The sequence below is a fragment of the Oratosquilla oratoria genome, chromosome 39 (assembly GCF_046742065.1).
Source record: "Oratosquilla oratoria isolate Oo_2021 chromosome 39, ASM4674206v1, whole genome shotgun sequence".
Taxonomy (NCBI): Eukaryota; Metazoa; Arthropoda; class Malacostraca; order Stomatopoda; family Squillidae; genus Oratosquilla; species Oratosquilla oratoria.
This window is the reverse complement of record NC_134815.1, coordinates 11,920,549-11,945,093: the sequence shown is the minus strand read 5'-3', so window position 1 is coordinate 11,945,093 and position 24,545 is coordinate 11,920,549. Positions and strand designations below refer to the sequence as shown.

The 24,545-nt window shown below is 41.9% G+C and overlaps 1 protein-coding gene across 1 annotated transcript in view; it reads right to left on the bottom strand.

Moving 5' to 3' along the window:
• Positions 1–3,706: 3,706 nt before the first annotated feature.
• Positions 3,707–24,545, bottom strand: part of LOC143020288 (uncharacterized) — a 111,233-nt gene continuing 90,394 nt past the window's right edge. Inside the window, exons 11-15 of the mRNA XM_076176533.1 lie at positions 16,639–16,783; positions 16,046–16,197; positions 15,144–15,296; positions 6,726–6,868; positions 3,707–5,708 (exon numbers count right to left, since the gene is read on the bottom strand). Coding sequence (XP_076032648.1) covers positions 6,777–6,868; positions 15,144–15,296; positions 16,046–16,197; positions 16,639–16,783 — 542 coding nt within the window. The 3' untranslated portion in view covers positions 3,707–5,708; positions 6,726–6,776. The remainder of the gene's footprint in view (positions 5,709–6,725; positions 6,869–15,143; positions 15,297–16,045; positions 16,198–16,638; positions 16,784–24,545) is intronic.

Genomic DNA, 24,545 nt, shown 5'->3' with positions numbered 1-24,545 from the left:
TCTGGGGAACAGGTTGACGAGGTGAGGAAAGTGTTGACACGGTATGCAGACGTCTTCTCGAAGGGGGATACCGACCTGGGCCGGACCAGCCTGGTGAAACACCGCATACACACAGGGGATAGTCAGCCGGTCAAGCTGCCGCCCCGAAGGATCGCACCCGCCCGTCGGCTGGAAGTGGAGAAAGCCGTGGAGGAACTGCGCGCGCAAGGGGTAATTGAAAAGTCGGCTAGTCCCTGGAGTGCGGCCGTCGTACTCGTTAAGAAGAAGGATGGGTCCACCAGGTGTTGTGTGGACTATCGGGGCCTTAACGCGGTGACAACCAAGGACTCGTACCCTCTACCGAGGGTGGATGACACTCTTGACGCGCTCGCGGGAGCCCAGTGGTTCTCGACCTTGGACTTGAAGTCTGGTTACCATCAAGTGGAGGTAGCGGAGGAGGACAGAGAGAAGACAGCCTTCTCGTATGGGCAGGGGCTATATCAATTCAAAGTGATGAGTTTTGGCCTAGTGAATGCCCCGGCAACCTTTGAGCGCCTGATGGAGCGTGTGTTGGATGGGCTGCTCTGGAAAAGCGCCCTGGTATATTTAGACGATGTGCTAGTGTATGGGAATTCATTTGAGTGTGCTCTGGAAAGGCTTAAGGTAGTATTGGATAGGTTTAGGGCAGCAAATGTGAAACTCAGCCCGAAGAAGTGCTGCCTTTTTCAGAGGGAGGTGCCTTTTCTGGGGCACATAGTGAGTAGTGAGGGGGTGAAAACAGACCCTGGTAAGGTAGAGTCGGTTAAGGAGTGGCCGGTTCCGCGCAGTGTGACGGAAGTGCGCGGGTTTATTGGTTTGTGTACGTACTACAGGCGGTTCGTCAAGGGGTTCGCACAAATCGCAGTACCACTCCACCACTTGACTCGGAAAGGGGCCTCCTTTCACTGGAGTGAAGAATGTCAACGGGCCTTTGATACATTGAAGGAGGCTCTCGCTAACTCCCCTGTGTTGCCGTACCCGGACCCCACGAGACCGTACGTGTTGGATTGTGACGCAAGTGCTGAGGGAGTAGGGGCTGTCTTGTCTCAGGAGAAAGATGGACAGGAGTGGGTCGTATCCTACTTTAGCAGGAAGTTCTCAGCACCAGAGAGGAATTATTGCGTCACCCGTAAGGAGTTGTTGGCGGTGATTCTGGCGATTGATCACTTCCATCCTTACCTGTACGGGGCCAAGTTCAAGATTAGGACCGACCACGCCGCTCTGAGGTGGCTCAAAAACCTCAGAAATCCGGAGGGGCAGTTGGCTAGGTGGATTGGGAAGCTGGAGCAGCACGACTACCACATCGAGTATCGGCCAGGGAACATGCATAACAATGCTGACAGCCTGAGTCGCCGTCCCTGCGATAGCGACTGTAAGCATTGTAGCCGCCGTGAAACGGAACCTGTGAGCGTGAAGGCTGCTGCTCTTGCTGTTGACACGAAGTGGGGAGAGGACCTCAGGCAGGCCCAGCGAGATGACGCTGATATTGGGCCCATAGTGACACTGAGGGAGGAGGGTGAAGAAAAACCGCCTTGGGAAAGTGTGGCACCGCTAAGCCCGGCAGCGAAGGCGTTGTGGCAACAATGGTCAGTGTTGCGAGTGAGTGAGGGTGTGCTGCAGCGGCAGTGGCACTCGTGTGACGGCAGTATATCCTTCTGGCAAACCATTGTTCCCATTAGTATGAGGGAAGCGTTAGTGCGCGAGGCTCACAGTGGCAGTGCGAGTGGCCACTTCGGTGTGAAGAAAACCCTGGGGCGTTTAATGCAGCGAGTGTACTGGGTGGGCATGCGGAAGGACGTGAGCGAGTGGTGCAAATCTTGCGACGTGTGCTGTGGAAAGATGGGCCCCGGGAGGAGGTCAGCTGCTCCCTTACAAGTGTATCAGGTTGGGGCGCCTATGGAGAGGGTGGCGGTGGATATCCTAGGGCCATTTCCTCAGACGGTCCGAGGTAACCGCTTCGTGTGTGTGGCCATGGATTATTTTACGAAATGGCCGGAGGCATACCCGCTGCCGAACCATGAGGCCGCCACCGTGGCAGGCGTGTTAGTGGACGAGTTTTTCGCCCGGTTTGGAGCTCCGCACGAGCTACACTCCGACCAAGGAAGGGAGTTTGAGTCGGCAGTATTCCGGGAGTGCTGTCAGTTGCTGGGCATCAAGAAGACTCGCACCACGCCCCTGCGGCCGCAGTCGGACGGCATGGTGGAACGCTTCAACCGCACGCTGGGGCAGGAGTTGGCGAAGTGTTGCCAGGAGAGTCAGGAAGAGTGGGACTTAAAAATCCCCCTGCTTCTATGGGCCTACCGTTCAGCTGAACATGAGGCAACCGGGTACACGCCAGCCCGGTTGATGTGCGGGCGGGAGCTGCGGATGCCAGTGGACCTTGTGACTGGCAGGCCGCCGGACGAGGACATGCCCACTTCGGGCACCCAGTACGCAGCGGCCCTCCAGGACCGCCTCCGTGAGGTGCACCATCAGGTGAGATCTAACCTGAAGGTGTCGGGCGAGGCGATGAAGGATCGGTACGACCGTCGAGCTACGTCACCGCCCTTTAACGAGGGGGATCAAGTGTGGTTGCACAACCCTCGGCGTAAGAAGGGGTTGTCTCCCAAGCTCCAGAGCCCCTGGGAGGGGCCATATGTGGTGGAGAAGGTCATCTCGGACGTCACCTTCAGGATCCGCCAGGGGGCAAGGAGGAGAGCATTGGTGGTGCATGCTGATAGGCTGTGGAGGTACCACGGTCCTGGCAACTTCTCCTGGGGGGAGCAAGCTTCTCAATCGAGCAGCGACGAGGAGGACGGGGACCGAAACCTGGGGGACGACGAGCCATGGATGGTGGGAGACGACGCGTCACTGACGGTGGGGGCGGACGGAGACCCGGACCCGAGGAGGACCGCGTCACTGGTGCTGGAGGAGATTGCAGCAGAGGAGCTGTGTCCCTTAGAGGGGGCACTCACAGACGTCGACGCTGGGTTCGTGGTAAGGAGACCCAGGCGGGAACGTCGTCTACCGGTATGGAGTGAAGATTACGTCCTTAGTTAGTTCTGTGATACCAAAAAGTAAATTTTTAGTTTCTCTTTTTTTGTGATGTATGTATGTATGGATGAGGGAGTTGGGGAGCGAGGTTGCTCCATCTCTTTACAGGTGGGGGTAGTGTTACGAAAGCGGCCCCTATTGCATCCTGTCGACATCGTGACATCGGAGATGACGCTTTCGTCGTGATCCTTGGCGCCAAAGATGGACGCCACCTGGAAGCACGTGACGTCGAGCAGCGACTGTGATTGGTCGAGGCGTGCTTGGCGGGACTGCGTGGGCACGCTATCCCGGGGAGGAGAGAGACGAGCAGGACAGGTGACGGGAGAAGGCGTCGTGGTTCTCGCTCGGATTATTATTGCGTTTGTAAGCTGTAGCGAGGCTTCAAGTAGCCTTTCGAGGGTTGGCAAGTGACCCGAGGTGCCTCCTACAGCCCAGTATTCTTTTGTAGTGGCTCTGTGTAAATAGAGGATATAAGTCTACTTTGCGTTTTCGTCGCCTTGAGAACTCACCACGGGACGAGGTGGCGAGTGTGAGCGGGCGAAGCTCGCTCGAAACATTACCGTCACGTCTCTTAAATGCAACGGACCTATGAATTGAAATCGGGTGACAAACCTCCAGTCTCCTGGGGGGGGTTCGTTACAATATGTATAGCAAAAGAATATCTTTGGCAATCTTCTCTTTCCTTCTCTCCTGCATCTTTTAAAAGATCCTTTGCAGTGATGAATGTAGTTCTATTTTCTCAGAACTTCCCTTGTCCTGTTCTCTTATGCTCTCATCTTCTGTCCTTATTTTCCTGTCTTTTCTCTTTGTTTTTATTCTCTCATAGTATCTACCTTTCTTCATACCTTCATTTTCCATTGTTGTTGGTCTCTTTTCTTGTGTTAGAGTTCTTATGTCACCAGCTCTTAGTAGGAGAAGGGGAGCAATTACCAGTTATCAACTACACTAATGTGAAAATGTGGAGGAAAAATTATGGAAACTATCATCAGAGATGCTATCAAACATCATTTAGAATGTAACAGTTTTATAAACGATAGCCAGCATGGATTCAGACAGAAACGTTCTTGTGTGATTAACTTACTTGAATTCTACAACACAGTCATCTCGAATTATGACAAAAGAAAATATAGATTTAATATATCTAGACTTTGCAAAAGCTTTTGATACTGTTCCACATGAAAGACTACTTACTAAATTAGCTTTATATGGAATAAGTGATAGTCTATTAAGTTGGACTAGTAATTGATTGAATGATTAAAAACAGAATTGTTCTAAATGGCAAAACTTCTAGATGGAAAAATGTTATGAGTGGAGTTCCTCAGGGTTCCGATCTTGGGCCACTTCTATTCTTAGTATGTATAAATGATATAGATCACAGACTAAAATCTATTGTCTCCAAATTTGCTGATGATACAAAACACTGCAGAATGGCAAATAATCACTTAAACCAATTAGATATTCAAGAAGATTTAGATAAATTACAGCAATGGTCTGAAAAGTGGCTAATGAAATTGAACACAAATACAAGGTTATGCACAGGTAAAAATAACAGTATGATTACAAGTTATTTGGAAATTTGTTATCAAAAGTAGATAGTGAAAAGGATCTCGGCATAATTATCAATAACAATCTCAAATCATCTAAACAGTGTATTTCAGCCTCTAAGAAAGCAAATAAGATTCTAGGACCGATTGTGAGATATTTTCGCTTCAAAAGTCTATCTCTCATTAACAAGCTACATGGATTGTTAGTTCGTCCACATTTGGAATACAGTACTGTATGCTGTTTCTGTATGGTCACCGAATCTCATTAAAGACATTGATAGATTGGAAAAGGTACAACGGGGAGCCACAAAATTGAAACCAAATGTAAAAAAATTATTATACAAAAATTGACTAAAACATATGAATCTGTTTTCCCTAAAAAAGCATGAACTCAGAGGTGACTTGATACAGGTCTTTAAGATTCTAAAGGGAGACATCAAAAGTGACAAAATTTTCACGCGGAATGAGAATCCAAGAAATAATGGTCTCAAACTCTTAGAAAATAAATTTAATTTGGAAGTGGGTAGAAACAACTTTGCCAATTGTGTAGTTAATGAATGGAATAAACTTCTTGCAGAAGCATTGCAATGTAGTTCAGCTCAAAGCTTTAAGATTCATTTTGATAAACCACTATGCAAGATGCTGTAATTCCTGCCATTTATTTTATATTAATTGTTTGTTTGTTATTTGCCTGTTTGTTTATTATTATTTGCTTGATTTTCATTTATTATTATTAATCTAATATTATTTACTATTTACCTGTTTGTTTATCATTTAACTATACCTATGCATTTATCGATTTTATTTATCATTATTTATATTGTTATAATTTCATTTATTTATTTATCATTATGATTTTTTTTTTTTTTTGCATCCGACCTAATTATGGACCAAAAGGTCTCCTGTTGGCATACTCCTCCTCTGTAATCCTTTGTAATCCTTTGGAAATACAGTTGAAGTTGATAGAGATCCTAAGTCCAGTAACTTAAGTCCAACCCTAAACAGATTTTGCTGGAGCTCTCTTCAAGTAGTCATGTCTATACGTCGTAGTTCTTCACAGGCATCAAGTGCAATAACCATTTTTGTCTATTAGTGACTATCGTATTTCCACATCTACAATGAAAACAGAAAAGATATATAAATAAAACATGTGTGATTAACATAAATTGGAGCTTGTTTCAGTTCTACAAGTTAAAGCATACTTTATAAGAAAAAGAAAGAAAAAAAAAAAAACAATAGGGAAACAAATCAAATGAAAATAACACTTGTACAAATTCAGTGATAAGTTTCTTTCAAACCAACAATTTAACTTAGCTGGACTTTATTTGGAAAGACCTTTAGAATATGATCCTTACTGTAATAATAATCACTGTTGCCTTGAGGAGAAGGAGAAGGAGGAGGAGGAGGAGGAGGAGGAGGAGAGAAAGAGAGATAAAGCTGAGAGATCTGGGACCTGGTCCATAGATTTCCAGGATAAGAGGATGTTGATAAGCTTTGATATATTGTAAGGAGATTATTTTCCTAGCACCCATCACTAGTTCCATTCTTGATCAATCATTGCACTGGGTCATTGTTTTATTTATGTACGGTATTTGTTCATATATATTAATTAATTTATTTATTATCATTATTTATTTATCTATTTCTTTAATCTTTTTTGCAGGGGACCTATGGCTCCAAGAATCTGGTCTCATTCTTGCTGCATGAGAATAATAGCACTCCACAAAGGAAATCCATGTGACTGTTTTCTTTGAAACACAAGAAATAGAAAGATAATTTAACTCAAGTTGGATGATGAAAGATATCAATCATAGAAATTTTACTGATATGGACCAAAAGGTTTCCTATCACCATGCTTTGCCTTTGTAATCCACTGCAATCTTTTAACAGGTTTGATATTTGTGTATTGAACAAGCTTATATTCATGAAAAAATACATTAGACAAATTTCCTCTAAAAGATGTTTTAGATAGGTCTGAACAGCATTCTTTCATATTGGTATCCTGCCCTTTTTTATTTTTCTAATATTTTTCTATCATCTACCTTTCAGCAGTTGTCACACGACATTCATACAAGCACTTATAATAAAAAAAAATTAACGATTACCTAAATTTATAGTTTATCAATTTACCTTTCTATGGTGTGATGTTGCTGTTCTTCTCCAACATTCCTTTCTTCTTGGCTATACTTTTTCTCTCTTCTTTGGTTCCTGCATTTCAATCATCTTTGAGCCTTCCATGTCATTAACCTTCTTTTCTTCTTGCAACTTCTTTTCTGTTGAGTGAAAAAGTGAAGCACAGATGGATTTAATACTATTCAGCTAGAATATCAAAGTATACATATGGAAAACTTGTAGTGGTGTTGAATATCTTATAGGCTATCTAAAGGTAAAAAATGAAGAGAATTATGTTATGGAAAGAAATTAAAAGTGAAAGAGGAAGAGGAGGCGAATCAAGTAGAGAAGAAAAGGTAAAAGGTGCAGATGGAGAGATGATAATGGAAGAGAAGGCAGTGAGAGGAAGGTGGGCAGAGTATTTTAAGGAGTTGCTAAATGTAAAGGAGGATAGGGAGGGAAAGGTAGTTGCAGTGGGAAGTGCTAAGAAAATGAGATTGATGAGTGAGGAAAATGGAGGAGAAATAGGGAAAGATGAAGTGAAAGCAGCTGTTAAGATGATGAGAGCAGGTAAGGGAGGAGTAGGGGTGGAGATAGAATGTAGATTGAGAGAAGCGAGTAAATGCCTTGTTGGATTAAAAAGTGTAATGAGAAATAGATATCTGGGCATGGATGCTAAGAGGAGGTTATATTTACCTAGTTGTGATTGTGCCGACAGCACTGTACGGGGCAGAAACATGAAACATAATAGAGAGGGAAAAAGGAGTTTGAATGTCTTTGAGATGAAATGTCTGAGAAGCACTATAGGGGCTACTAGGCGAGATAGAGTGAGAAATGATGAGGTGAGGAGGAGAACAGGGGTGGAAAGGGAGCTGGGAGATAGGCTTGATGAAAGAGTATTAGGATGGTTTGGACACATGGAAAGAATGAGTGAAGAAAGATTAGTAAAAGAAATGTGGAAGGCAGAGGTGGAAGGAGTGAATATGAGGGGTCATCCTAGGATGAGAAGGATGGATGGGGTAAAAGGGGCATTACAAAAGAGAGCAATGTCTGTTGAGGAAGGACAGGAGAGAACAGAAGATAGGAGTGAATGGAGAAGGGTTGTGTATGGATGATGCTGTGATGCATGAGGGGGAGTGGGTGGGGGATGAGGGTGAGGAAGTATGTATGAGAAATAATTTGAACACAGCCCGAAGTGATTTCTCCCCGTCTTCTCCTTTTCTGCATGAGGGGACGGAGGGGGGGGGGGATCGCCGAATTGATGAAGCGGCCTTGCTGTGGGTGTGCTGTGGCTTGAGACACTGCTTCTGACCCAGGAAAGTGGACAGGATGCAGGGATGACCCATCATCCAGGAGGTGCTAAGATGAGAAGGTAGAGGGGAGTGGAATATGTAGGGGATGGAATGGGTGGGAGTGGTTTCTATGCCTTTTTCTTTTTGGCTACCCACTGTGTAAGGGGGAAAAAGCCTTAGGTATATGTATGTATATATTTTTATATCTAGTTATTGACAGAGTATTGTACGTTTATGGGAATAGATGCAGCAATTTGTTAGTGTATCCTACCATTACTAACCATTACGATATATCACATGCCATGACACATAATCCATACACATACAAGAAGGCACTAACATTTAGCAATACCTCTGATCTTGATGACCTCACATTTCCTAATCATAAACACCTGACTCAGACAATGCAATACATCATCATGCCATCGTCCAGCAAGGATTACTGACACAAGCACCTACTGTCACCAGATAGCTCATTAACCTTTTCTTATACCTACCAAGCTACATTATTGTAACTCCAATAAGTACACTATTTTATGACACATCAACGAATATAAATACAGTACTTCATACTAAACCCATTGTAATGCAACACACATATATGACTAATATCTAACACATATATCTAACAACTTACATGAAACATGCTTAGCTAAGCCTATTCCCATTCATAACGGGCAATTTCATTTGCCAGAAGAGAGGAGACTAAGGAAGACACTCTCCCTTAGACTCTGTAAACCCAGATCTCTGGTGATATACCAAGAAAAACCAGAGAGATTTTATCTGACCCTGCTAAGCCCCATTGTGTAGCTCCAACCTTTTCAATGGCTACATATTGGTGCCAGGCGGTGGTCCCACTCCCCCTGAAGAAGAGACCACCCATCCACAAGTACCTGGCTAAACAGGTCGTTGCCTGCCAAGCCGCTCGTCCACAACTAACCACATCTATCAGGTCTGACATCTACCATGCCAGCCCATCTGCCATCTGTTGTCGACTGTCTGCCAGCTCACCTACCCACCAACTCGACCACCGTCTGAAGTGAGATCGCTATCTGAGTAGGAGAGAGACCACCGTTCGAAAAGAGACCGCCATCCAAAGAGAGACCACCGTCCGAAGGGAGACCGCTGTCTAAAGAGAGACTGCCATCCAAAGAGAAAACACCGACCGAAGAGAGACCGCCGACCGAAGAGAGACCACCATCCGAAGAGAGACCGCCTGCTGAAGAGAGACCATTGTCTGAGTAGGAGAAACCGCCATCCGAAGAGAAACTGCCGTCCGAAGAGAGACCGCCATCTGATGAGAGACCGCCGTCCGAAGAGAGACCACCATCCGAAGAGAGACCACCGTCTGAAGAGAGACCACCATCCGGAGAGAGACCGCCGTCCAAAGAGAGATCGCCGTCTGAAGAGAGACCACCATCCAAAGAGAGACTGCCGTGTAAAGAGAGACCGCCATCTGAAGAGAGACTGCTGTCTGAAGAGAGACTGCTGTCTGAAGAGAGACTGCTGTCTGAAGAGAGACCGCTGTCTGAGTAGGAGAGACCACTCGGTTACATGACTAGAATCGTCAGCCCAGAGTAGCGATTCCCAGCAACACAACAGCAAGACTTCAATCAATCAAATGCACCACTGCATCAAATTCCAACCAAGTCACGAAAACTCCCAATACAACGCATCAAAGCCCAGTATCAATCAAGCCCAGCGCATCAAAGCCCAGTATCAATCAAGCCCAGCGCATCAGGTTCAAGACTTCAATCAAGCCCCTGGGATCCAACACAGACTGAAACTTGAGGCAACTACCCACAAGACTTCAATCAGGCCCCGCGCACCTACTTCGAGCCAACCACCCACCTCCACCCACTCAACCCTCCCCTCCACACCATTCCCCTCCAAATAACCACTGCATTTCTACCCTTTCCACCCCCAACCGACCTCGCCAGTCGCCTGACAAATGGAACCTAAACAAACAATCCACTCCGTAAATAACACTACTTCTCTCTCATTCTCCTACTTATAGAACAAAACCAGGCGACTCTAATTGTACCAAGGGACCCAAACCCAGCGCCTTGTCTTCGGGCTCAGCAGTTCCAAGTGACTTCATTCGACCACAAGTCCCTGCCCAGTCAGTCTACATATCACCCTTCCACATCCGTCCCCTCCAAAGCGATGATTGAAACTTCAACCAGCCCACATCACCAGCCATCGTGAGTATCAACAAAAAAACGTACAACTAATTTCCTTTATCTTTTTAGACCTTCACGCACGGACCCTGCCAGGAACTTTGCATCGGCCAGAGGCAGGCCCCGACCGTCCACCCCTCCTTCCACACTATCGTGTCGATCAAGCATAGCTGACGAGTGACCTCAACGCTCTACTCACCTCGACCCTACACCTGCTCCCTCCATGCCATGACCCACAGCTAGGACCAATCCAACCACCTTTCTTCTAAGGGTACTAAACTCGCATTCAGATACGAGGGGTCACACTAAAAGTCTGTCTAACCCAACAGTTCTTAGGGGGTGAAATCTGGGTTAGAAGAGGGTGGAGGGTATATAGCACTCCCCATATGATATTAATGATACATATTCCCACCTGTCTGTCTGTCTATCTCTTTAGAACTGTCATGTTCCATGACGCATCACTGACACAAAGGGGACAAAAAATGGCACCACAAGCTATATTCTAGCAAGAGCCATATTACTGGTCATCTTAAATGGGATGACCATTGATGTTGGATTCAACCAATTAGTGGTTTATCTTAATTTAGAAAATAAGATTTGATATAAATTGTCTGTACCAAATAAATGCCCTAGTTGCAGGAGCCTTGCTGCGCGGATGGCAGAGGAGTACAAAATTGAGGCCCTTAGAGGTCAGAGGGCATGTAAACAAAATGACGCTACGAAGTAGTATCCTTGCATATGTATTCATTCTCCCATTAATCTAGATAGGTAATGATTGAAAATTTGTAAGCCTTCACACACAAATAAAGAAGTAGAAGGATTGTGTGAAGACAGGCAAATAGGGATAGACTAGGCTTATAGAGGCACACATCGGTACCTGTCCCTGGCACCTATGTTGTGCGGATGTGATGTAAAATTAAGAAGATGCGGGCATTGACTCTCTCTGACTCCCTACTGCATCCCGTTCTCACCCTCGGATCTTTTTGTAAGACATACATACATATACCAAGGCTTTTTCCCCCTTACAGTGGGGGTAGCCAAAAAGAAAAAGGCATAGAAATCACTCCCACCCATTCCATTCCCTACATATTCCACTCCCCTCCACCCTCCTCCCTCCCTCTTATCTTGGCTGACAGGTCATCCGTGCATCCTGTCCACTGCCCTGGGCAGAAGCAGTGTCGCAAGACACAGCAAATCCACAGCAAGGCCGCTTCATAAATTCGGCGATCCCCCCCCCCCTCCGTCCCCTCATGCAGAAAAGGAGAAGACGGGGAAAAATCCCTTCAGGCTGCGTCAATTTTTTTCTCATACATATTTCCTCACCCCCCCATCCCCCACCCACTCCCCCTCATGCATCACAGCATCATCCATACACAACCCTTCTCCATTTACCCCTATCTTCTGTCCTCTCCCGTCCTTCCTCAACAGACATTCCTCTCTTTTGTAATGCCCCTCTCACCCCATCCATCCATCTCATCCTAGGACGCCCCCTCATATTCACTCCTTCCACCTCTGCCTTCCACACCTCTTTTACTAATCTTTCTTCACTCATTCTTTCCATGTGTCCAAACCATCCTAATACTCTTTCATCAACCCTATCTCCCAGCTCCCTTTCCACCCCTGTTCTCCTCCTCACCTCCTCATTTCTCACTCTATCTATTCTAGTAACCCCTATCGTACTTCTCAGACATTTAATCTCAAACACATTCAAACTCCTTCTCTCTTCTTTTCTTATGTTCCATGTTTCTGCCCCATACAGTGCTGTTGGCACAATCACTCCTTCATATAACCTCCTCTTAGCATCCATTCCCAAATGTCTATTTCTCATTACACTTTTTAATCCACCAAGACATTTGCTCTCTTCTCTCAATCTACATTCTATCTCCACCCCCACTCCTCCCTTTCCTGCCACATTCGCACCCAAGTATCTAAAACTATCCACTTCCTCCAGTCTCTCACCCTTAATGCTCACTTCCAGCCTGCTGTCACTCTCTCCCCTTGTACATCTCATCACCTTACTTTTGCCCACATTAATCTTCAGCTTCCTTCTTTCACACACCTTCTCAAACTCTGTCACTAACATCCTCAATCCCTCCTCTGATCCTGCTACAAGCGCAGTGTCGTCAGCAAACAACAACTGGCTTACCTCCCACTTTTCTCCATTTTCTTTAACCATCTCAAACCCCTGACCCACTACCCTTGCATTCATCTCTCGCACCACCCCATCCATGTATAGATTGAACAGCCAGGGCAACATAACACATCCCTGACGAAGTCCCACCTTTACCTCAAACCATTCACTCTCTCCATTTCTAATCATAACACAAGCTCTACTACTCTCGTAAAAACTCTTGACTGCTCTTAACAACTTTCCTCCTATCCTATATATCTGAAGTACCTCCCACAGGGCCTTCCTGTCTACCCTGTCGTAAGCCTTTTCCAGATCCATAAAAGCCCAAAAAACATCCTTACCTTTTCCTATAGCTTTCTCACATATCTGTCTTACCACAAAAATCTGATGTACACAACCCCTACCTGTCCTAAAACCACACTGTTCCTCACCAATTACTCCCTCTGTTCCTCTCCTAATCCTCTCAATCAAGACCCTCCCATAAGCCTACCCAACTACACTCAACAAGCTGATCCCTCTGAAACTACTAAACTCACACTTGTCCCCCTTTCCCTTGTAAAGCGGAACTATACAGGCACTCCTCCAGTCCTCCGGCACTCTACCCTCTCTTAAACAAACATTAAATAACCTCACCAGCCAGTCCATCATAACTGTACCTCCTTTCTTCAGACATTCTGCATGGCATCCATCCAACCCAGGTGCCTTACCTGCTCCCATCATCTTAACAGCTGCTTTCACTTCATCTTTCCCTATTTCTCCTCCATTTTCCTCACTCATCACTCTCATTTTCTTAACGCTTCCCACTGCAACTACCTTTCCCTCCCTATCCTCCTTCACATCTGCCCTCCTCTTTGCTTCCTATATCTTATGATTAACTTCCCTTCTCTTTACTTTGTACCTCTCATACGATTCTCTCGTCCTAATTTGTAGCCAATCTATGAATGCCTATTTCTTCTCTTCTACACCCTTCTTTGCTTCCTCATCCCCCACTCACTACCCTTCCTTCTATTTCTTCCTGCCCTCCTTGTTCCACACACCATCTTTGCATACCTTATGACTCCCTCCTTGAACCATCCCCATTCCTCCTCCACTCCTAGTTCTACTCTATCTTTCACTCCCTCCCACTCCTCTCTCAGCTTCTTCTTATACTCATTCTCCTTTTCTTTCTCATTTAAGCAGTTCACTCTAAGTACTTCCCTACCTTCTGCCCTTTTCCTCTTTCTCCACCTATTTTCAATTCTCAATTTACCTTCCACCAGAAAATGATCTGATATTCCCCCACTGTCTCCCCTTAGAACATGTACATCCTTAACTCTTCCTACAATACTCCTGGTCACCACTATATAGTCCATTAATGCTCTATCTGTCACCCTTCCATCCAGCACCCTCTCCCATGTGTACTTATGCTTGACTTTCTTCCTAAACACTGTATTTGCTATCATCAACTCTCTTTCAAGACACATCTCCACCATCAATTCTCCACTACGGTTTTTACCTGGAACTCCATACTTCCCAATCACTCCATCTATTGGTTCATTTCCCAATACAACTGCATTGATATTTCTCCCTATTTCCTCTATGCATTCATTCATATCTACCCAAAAAGCCTCCCTTTCCTCTACGCTCTTCTCACTACCAGGTCCATACGCACTTACAAAACCCACATCTCCCTTCCCAGCTTCACCTTCATCCACATCAACCTTGATGAAACCTCCTTCCACTCCGCTACCTACTTACTTATCTCTTCACTTACTAGTATAGCCACCCCTTCTCTCCCTCATCCCCTCTTCACTCCTGAGTACCTCCCAGCTACACTCCCAAACTCACACTTGCCCTTTCCTTTCATTTTAGTTTCACTCAAAGCCAGCACATCCATCTTTCTTCTCACAAACATACTGCCTATCTCTTCCCTTTTACTCTCATCTGTACCACATCCATGCACATTAAAAGACCCAAACCTTAGGGTACTGGTTGGAAAACTCCCAGACCCTCTTATGCTTTTATTTTTTTTTAGGAATGTCCCCTTTGGGGATACAGGTAGTAGGACTCCTAATCCCATCCCCCCGTCCCGTTTTTTGTCGCTTTTTACGACTCAAGTGGAAAGACTTGGTGGTAGCATTTTCTTCCCCCACCACAGGGTAGGCGAAAAAAGGAAATGAATATTCAGAGAAATAGTACAGGACAGCAACAAGGGGTTAGGGGACAGCATAATGGAGGGACAGTGGTAGTATAAAAGTGTCATCATTTCTCTATGAACAGAGTCCTCCTCTATCACAGACAATTTGATGTGTGGCTCTGGTCCATAGGGGCACCCCATATAAACCCTAAAGTATCAACTGTATGCTACTCTGCCACAATAACATGCAGCCAATACCCCAGACAGGGTAAGACACTTGTATTTATATATCATGTACGTTGAATAGTTACTTTACACCTCATCATTTTATTTACATCCATGTTGAAGATGAAAAACCCATAAAAGGGGTGAGATGCTAAAAGTCGTGACACGAACTGTTGAATATTCATGTGGTTGCATGAGGTTTGAGCATTCATTGTCTAGCTATAATTTTCTGAATGTGTATATGAGCATGTTGAATACTTTTGCTTTAGGAATGAAGATAAGGTGGGAGAACACCGTATACATATTTCAAACCCTAGGAAATTCAATGCCCAAGAGTGTGGGAACCGTTGGTGTAAATTAAATCCAGGGATAAAGGTTTAAAGAAAAGATGATACCAAAAATTGGATTAATACATGACCCTAATCCCTATTTGAGACAAATGCAGTGTGCTACATTCTTTATCAAAGTGAACTTTAGAGAGGAAGGACTTACCTTTCTTGGCTAGCTTCTTCTCAAGGAATAATTTATAAACAGCAATATTGAGGATGCCTCCGATGATGGAAATGATGCCAAAAATTTTGAAGGTCTCTTTCATGCCCAAAGTTGATATCAAGTAGCCACCAATGAAGGACCCTACACCACGTCCTGCATGCCAGTGTGAAGAAAAAAATGTTAGAAGACCTAAAAACAAAATCAGTAAAGTAGAATGAGGTGGGCTAAGTTCAGGGTTCAGCTGTGATCACAAAACACTTGAATGTAACAATAGTGATAATCATGTAGATCATTATTACTCATTATGATGTCTCCGCAACTATAAGTACAAGCATGGTCATGGCTATAATGGCAGTGATTGTAATCATTACTGCGCCTCCTAACACCCAAAAATAGTGATCACTTTTAACTTCTACTATCCTTGCCTTCTGTTACCCACCTTAAATATCTTTTTTATCACCTCTGTGACTTCACCTATTTTACACGATATTGTCCTGAATGCTAGAAGTATTGATTATCCATTAGTATGGTATGAAAGAACATGGGGACATAGCAAGAAACTGAAGCATAGCTTGCCACATATAATTTTATGGAACAAGAAATAATTCAGGCAAACATTATAAATTAATTTAAGGCAAACCTTGATTAATAGAAATATAGGGATGGGACCTTATGAATACAGCTTCAGTCCGGTATATTACAATTATGAAAATATACAAGACAAATCTGTATTTTGCTCAATTAACCCTGACCTTAGAAGTGAGTGGGAGACAGGTGACTCTTCATATATAAGAAGTTAAGATGGAAGGAACAAAATATGGGTTTTTGGATAGGTGTGGGATGGGTGAAGGGTGGGTAAATGCTATGACTTAGCCATCCCTTTTCTAGCCCCTCAGACTTACCGACACTGAAGTGCACAGATCTTGCAAGCCCGACCATGGTGGCCAGAAGCCCTTTAGGAGCAAGGATGGGACAGTACGTCACAGCAGCAACCCACATCAACTGAAAACATATCACTTCCAGTGCCTCAAAAGGAAGGGAAAACCATGGATCTCTGGCAAAAAATAGATACAAAGAAATCTATGTTACTAACATAGACACACCTGAATCAGGATGATGAAATATGGCTACAATATCTTAAATACTTTAAAACCCCAGACTGTAGGAAAAGTGGAGGGGACCAGAGTAAGAAGAAGGCAGTGAGTCATATTTATGGATGTATTGTTGGAACACATCAGTAATGAATGAGGGTTGTGGATCTTGTGAGACTGGTTGAGGAAAGAAATGGATGGCGTTCCATGGTCACCAACATCACTTGACAGATACTCTGGTATGTTGTGTGTTTGTATCCAAAGCTGTAATTAATGAAATCTAGAAAGAAAATTTAAGAACTAATTCAAGAATTTGGACTTTTAGTTTGTCTTCTCAATAAGCAATAAACATGGTCTCATTTTATTGCAGTAATGAAAAATTAGGTAAAAGCAAGTCAACTTACGAAATAGATGCATATCCAAACATCCGAACAGCATAGGTAAAGAAAGAAATTATGAATATGTTTTGCCTTCCAAGGAGTCTGACCAGAGTATCTGCACCCACCATCATAGGCAATGACACCATGCATCCCACTGTCATTGTCAGCCCTGCCAAGAGAATCCTAATATCAAGAAATGTACTGAGAATCACAGGTATAAAAGTAGGTTGATCTTATACAATATCTTTTCTTTAAATGACTTATGGTCCTGCCTGTAGGCTGTTGCTAGTTTCCTGGAAGTTGTGGATCTTCAGCAAGAGGTACAAGGGTGAATGGATTGATTGATAGGCAATCCCATTTTAAATATATGAAAGTCTCACACCAAAAATGAGCTTGGAGCCCACTGAAAACATAGTGCAGAAAGGAGATTTGATTCATGAAACTTCCATCATACAATATTCTGTAGGTACACATTAACCACTTCACTCCAGGCCAAAATCTCGCGGGCAGCATTAGCTGCCAGACGTACGATGTTGCGTCATAATACTTGCATCATAAAAAATAGTCACCGCTTATATCGATCGTTCTCTCTTTCACCCGTGAATTTTGATAACCATAGAAAATGTGATGAAGACAGTTTAGAGAGTATGTCATTACGCAGGGGCAACTACAATAAATATAATCAAGACGCCGAAATGGCAGCCTCGCGTATCCACTTGCTCCTCATGCCGCCTACATAGGCGGCACCGTATGGAAGAGGTTAAACAAACTCAATAGCCAATCCATTATAATTGTTCCACCCTTCACCAGACACTCCATGTGATACCCCTCTAACTCAAGTACTTTACCAGCTTTCATAATCTTCAAAGCACTTTGTATTTCATCCTTTACTATAGCCCCATAATTTTCTTACATCAACCATTATCCTAGCATCTCGCATTTTTACAATCAATGCCTATCCTCTCCTACATTCAACAAGTCTCAGATAATTGATAATCTACCCATAATCCCTTCACTGCCTTTACTTTTATTAACGTCTGTCTGCACCCTTCATCTTTTCCTCTCCACCTGACTCACCCACTCATTTTACACCCTTAAAAAAAAAAAAAAAAAAAAAAAACTTTGTCAAACTCCTCCATTTTACATATCCTGTCCTTTTTGCCTCCCTCACCTTGTGCTTCTTTGTGTATAATATATATATATATATATATATATATATATATATATATGTGTATATATATATATGTATACATATATATATATATATATATATATATATATACATACATACACAGGATAGTAGCAAAATAAAAAAGAATATTAAGGGAGAGAGACTGGAGGAAGTGCAGTAACGTGCACAGACACTGCAAGGGGCAGGTGCTTTGGGCAGGAAATTGGGCTTTTTACTCTTTTGCATTATTCGAATTTGGCAACTATCCGGTAGGGTGCAACACCATTTTCCACATTATAATTTCTGAATGGTAAGAAAATGGAAAAAGCCTGTGAGAAATAATTTTTCATTCATTTTTATATTTTTTTGTGAAAGGCACTTTTGGGGCACAAGGCAGAGGGGCAGGTGCTCGGGCACCCCCAGCACCCCTCCTCAGCACGGGCCTGAGGAAGTGGATAGCTTTAGATACATGGGTGCAAATGTAGTGGGAAAGAGAGAAGGTGGAGGTAGAATGTGGATTGAGAAAAGCAAGTAAATGCCTTGGGGAATTAAGATGTGTAGTGGGAAATAGACATTTGAGAATGGATGCTAAGAGGAGATTGTATGAAGGGGTGATTGTGCTGACAGCACTGTATGGGGTAGAAACATGGAACATAAGAGAGGAAGAGTTTAAATGTATCTGAGATGAATTGTCTAAAAAGTATGGTAGGGGTGACTAGGCTGGATAGAGTGAGAAATGAGGAGGTGAGGAGGAGCGTGGGAGTGGAAAAGGATATGGAAGATAGGGTGGATAAAAGAGTATTGGGATGGTTGGGACACATGGAAAGAATGAGTGAAGAAAGATTAGTAAAAGAAGTGTGAATGGAGAGTGAACAGGAGGGGATGAGTGAGGATGAGATGGATGGGTGGAGTAAACGGGGCATTGAGAAGGAGGGGGTTGTCTGTTGAGGAAGGAAGGAAGACCACAGAAGATAGGGATGGGTGGAGAATGGTTATGTATGGATGATGCTGTGATGCATGGGAGTGGGTGGGGGATGGGGGGGGGGTTAGGGAGTGGTTATGTGCAAATGATATTTTGACGTAGCCTGAGGATTTCTCCCCATGTTTTCTTTTTCTGTATAAGGGGATGGAGAGGGGGGCTCACTGATTAAATGAAGTGGCCTTGCTGTGGATGTGCTGTATCTTGCTGCATTGTTAGCGGGCAAGATGCAGGGATGACTATAGATAAAAAAAATAATAATAATTAATTGCTGTTTTTTTTTTTTTATAAAAAACTTATTTTTTATGAGTTTTTTTTTATAATCTCGTCCAAATTTGTTCAGATATTTAATATTTAGTATATAAAATCAGGTGCAAGTATGTTATTCATCCCTCCACATATGTGCATCTATCTTATTCAAAGAGGCATTAGACAGGGTATAAAAATAAACAAGTAATTGACCATATTAGTCACTGTCAGATGCTGCAAGCCTGCAACAAGTGTAGATACTGTATATGGGCCAGTATGGCTATTGGCTGACTACCTTACAAAATTTACCTTTTATCTTAGCATACTCTTCAAAGATTAAACACTCCAATTTTCCATAATGACCCTGGACATTGCCTAAAAACAGATCTGCCACTTGGACAGTGGAAAAGGAGTTAACATAGTAATGGGGGGGAACTGTTGTACTCCCCGCCACCCATCAAGGCTCAGAGCTTACTTTCTACCTGACTTTTTGCTCGCTATCCCTTAACTTTAACCTACAATCATACATAAGTCCTTGAGATACAACTCAAAAAACCGTGCTTTATTTATTTATTTTTGCAAGAAAAAGAAAAAATGGATATTTTCGTTTTTTTTTTATATATATATTTTGTTTTAGAATAACTCAGCAAGGAAAAGAACCATATTACAATAATTTTTCTATGTTAGAATATCAAATAAATTAGTATACCCCTCACTTAAGGTTTTCTATGGTGTTAGGGCACTTCTATTTTCTGTGGTTTCATGTTCTGATGTGTTTTATTTATTTTACAATGTACAGTTGCCCCACCTAGTTTTGGCACAGCTTTAAAAATGTTTTGGACAAGAATAGCAACTCGCCCAGTATTCTTTTTAATTACATTTTCGTGTCTGTTCAGGTACATGCTTTTAGATATTTTTATTTTTTTTTTTTTTTTTTTTTTTTTTTTTTTTTTTTTTTTTTTTGAGTTGCATCTCTATGGATGACCTATAATCCTGGAGGAGCCCAGAAATGAGAGAGGGAGGGATGTTGAATGGGAGTGGAGTGGGAGGGGATGAAATAGGTGGGAGTAGAACTATGCTTTTTTGTTTTGGCTACTTCCTTTGTAAGGGGGAAGAACCCTTTGGTATATGTATGTATGTATCTATATCATATATATATATATATATATATATATATATATATATATATATACATATATATAATATATATATATATATATATATATATATATAATGTATATATATATAATGTATATATATATATATATATATATATATACGCCGACCAAGGAACCGACAACACCTTCGTCGCTGGGCCCCAAAGAAGAGGATAAACAACGAAAAAGGAAATCTGGTTTGTATTGTATGGGAGGGTAGAAATCGTAACTGTCAGAAATTATATATGCAGTGCTAGTTAAATGTATTAAGATGTGGAAAAAAAACATAAGAATAAAGGAGACTGCAAGAGACCATAAGGCTTACACTAGGCAGCTCCGTACAAAAAAAAAAAAAAACAAAAAAAAAAACGATAAGTCTGACTCGAATGACAACTTCAAATCAGAGCCATCTATTGAGCCATGCCGAACCCCGATGTAAACAATCTTTACGAGACTCCAGCGACCACGAGGGAATATCAAGATGCTTTTTCTGGATTCAGTAAGTACGAAAGAACGAGTTTATGTCGAATCTTAGAGATAGAGAGGGAAATGAGCAAAAATAGGATACGGTGGGAGAATGAAATTATGGACTTAAGGAACGAAATCGTTGGACTAATGGATTGCTTAGTGCAAGCAAACATTGAAATTTCCGACCTGAGGAAAACTAACTTGGATCTAAGAAACGAGATTAAGGAAATGAAAAATGATATAAGAGAGCTGAAGAGTGATAATGAAAAGAAGAGAATTAATGATACTACTAATAGCGAAAACTTAAAAAAAGAGGTAAACAACAAATACAAGAAATGACTGAAAAAATCGAAGAGAACTTAGGTGAGGAAAGTATCCAAAATATTAAGAAATGGAAGGAAAACATTGAAAATAAAGAAATTGTTTTCAAAGAAATAGTCCAACAACAAATGCAGGAAAATGCAAAAGACACAATTATCCAAGTAATTAATGAAAAAGCAAATTGGGTCAGAGACACAGTGGATAGGAAAAAATGTATTGTGGTATATAAACTAAAAGAAAAACATGGTCTGGCGAGGTACATGAGAGAAAAGAAGAAAAAGAGACAGCAATAGCAATCCTAAAAGAAATTCAGGATGGAGCCCAAGATGCACGGAAAGAAGTAGACGATGCATACAGGATTGGTCACCATTCTAAGGATAGAAATCAACCCCTAAAGATAAAGTTAAGGTCACAAATGGTAGTAGAAGACATATTTGAAAAGTAGGTAACATGGCAAGGCGTGAAAAGTACAATAATATAAGGGTAAAAAGAGAAATGAATAGTGAGGAATTAGAAAAAGAGAAGACACTAAGAAATGAAGCAAATAAAAAAAAAAAATAAATAAATAAATAAACGCGAAGAGAACGGAGACCGAAAGCAAGGAATTCTATTGGAGAGTAATCGACATGAGACTGAGGAAATGGTACATCAGAATGGACGAACCAAAGACAGAAAAAAAAAAAAAAAAAAATGAAGAAGAAAATTGAAAGTGGCCTATACCAATATCGACGGATTAATTTCAGGACTGAATGAACTTAATGATTACCTGCTAAAAGAAAAAACAGACATAATGAGAATTGTGGAGACTAGACTAAGGGGTGAAATACCATCCATTGATGTTGGACATGGAATGTACAATTACTGGATTAAAAACAGAGACAAGGAACGGGGAAGAGGAATCATGTTCTTGGCAAAGAAAAAATTGAACGTGACAAAAATTGTGGAGGGAAAAGGTAATGTAGAACTGATCATGATAAAAGTCGAAGACAAGAACATGAAAAGTAAAATGTTTGTGGTGACTTATGTGTCCCCAAAAACGAACGCTTGGAAAGAGAACGAGCATACGAAAATGCTAGAAGATGCAAGGCAATCATTAAATGAGATATTAAGGGGTGGGGGTAATCTGGTAATTATGGGGGACTTCAATTGAAAAGAAATTTGTTGGGAGAACATGACAGTGAGAGGAGGAGAAGACTTGTGGGGTAATTATACTACTGGACATGACCATAGAATACACAATGACTCAGTGGGTCAGTGAAAACACCAGATACAGAAATAACGAGGAGCCATCGAAACTAGATTAATATCTACAACAGAACCTGAAATTTTGGATAAAATCCAATGCAAGATGGTGATTGGAAAGATTGACCATATACTCATTGAGACTGAACTAAAGGAAGAAATATAAATGGATAGTAATGAAAAGCATAGGAAAGGAAGATTGATGTACAACAAAACAGACTTTGCAAAACTAAAGAAATTCTTCCAGAATGCAAACTGGGAAAATGTTTTACATGGAAGAGACAAAAGGAGAAGAGAAATGGGATATCTTGATGGGTAATTGCAATGAAGGGGTGAATAGGCACGTACCAAGACAGAAGCTAGTGTACATTAGATGCTGGTTCAACAAAAGATGCAGTGAGGCAAAAGATAGAAGGGACAGAGCTTGGAAAAGATGTAAAAAGATAAGAAACCTTGAAAATGGCAAGTTGATATAAACTATAGAAATGAGTATGTCAAAGTGAGAGGGAGGAAAAAGGAACCATGAAAAAGATATTATAGATAAATACAAAGAGCAACCCAAGCTATTCTATCGATACGTGAATGGTAAACATAAAAACAAACAGGAAGTGGTGAAACTACGCCAAGGGAATATAGAATACACAGAAGAATTAGAAATGGCCGAAGTCATGAATAAGCACTTCAAATCTGTTTTCACTAGAGAGTAAGTATAATATTGGGACGAAGGAAATGAAAGGCGATCTCCCCCCATGAGTGACATAACAATAACACAAAAAGAAATAATGGAACATTTCTCAAACCTTGATGTCAGGAAATCACACAGCTTGGATGGAATTGCAAATTGGATTCTAAAAGAATGCAGAGAAGAACTAATGGACAAAATACATAACATAATAAGTTGTTCACTTAAAGAAGGGAAAATACCAAAAGACTGGAAAAATGCTTACATTGTACCAATATATAAAGGAAGAAACAAGGAAGAACCAACTAATTACAGGCCAGTCTCACTAACAAGCACTATAGCCAAAATTTGTGAGAAAATCATCAAGAATAGATGTGTAAAACACCTGGAAGACAACAATATAATAAACCCAAGAGAATTTGGGTTCAGACAAGGATGATCATGTACCACAAACTTAATATGTTTCTACTCAAGATTAATAGACATAGTGCAAGAAAGGAATGGATGGGCTAATTGTGCCTTCTTGGACTTACAAAAAGCTTTTGACAAAGTACCACACAGAAAATTATAAAAAAAACAAAAAACTTGAACATATAGGAGGGATACAAGGGAACCTACTAAAATGGATGGAGGACTTCCTGATCGGTAGAAAGATGAGAGTAGTGCTCAGAGAAAAATATTCAGATTGGAAAGAGGTGATCAGTGGAGTACCGCAAGGATCTGTATTGGCTCAAATAATGTTTGCTATTTATGTGAATGACATGGATGATGATGTGAAATGTTACATGGGCTTCTTTGCAGACGACACCAAACTGTTAAGGAAAGTAAAAACTGAAAAGGATTGCGAATCACTGCAGGAAGACCTGAATAAGATATGGAACTGGGGTCAGAAATGGGAAGTTGACTTCAATATTAACAAGTGTAGCATAATGGAGTTTGGAAAAAGCAAAAACAGAATATTAGGACAATATAGAATTGGAACCAAGGAGGTAAAGAAGGAGAGATCTGAAAAAGATTTGGGTGTGATTATCTCAAACGACTTGTCCTATGATAAACAGATAAACAAAATTGTCGGAGAATCCTACAACTTTCTAAGATCAATGAAAGTGGCATTTACATATTTGGACGATGAAATTATGAAAAATAATATTGGTCACACTGATAAGACCTAGACTAGAATATGCGGCGCTATTGTGGTCACTCAGTACCAAAAAGAATATAAAGAAAATAGAAAGAATCCAGAGAGCAGCAACAAAAATGGCACCTGCACTTGCAAACTTGTCATATGAGGAGAGATTGGCTAAACTGGAGTTACCGACTCTGGAGCAAAGAAAAGAGAGAGAGTTGACTGACTGACCATATACAGAATCATGAAGGACACAGAAATACTTGATAGAAAGGACTTGTTAAACTGGGACAAGAGAAGCACAAGAGGACATGGAAAGAAAATAAAAAAACATAGCTACAGAAGAGAACTGAAGAAAAAAAGTTTTCCACATAGAGTGGTGGAAACTTGGAACAAACTGGACAATGAAAGAGTGTACACAAAAACCATGAGTTTAAGAGCAAACTAGACACTGCGAGATACAAAGGCGGGACACCACGAGTATAGCTCCCCTTCCCGCAAAATACAACTAGGTAAATACATATATCTATATATAT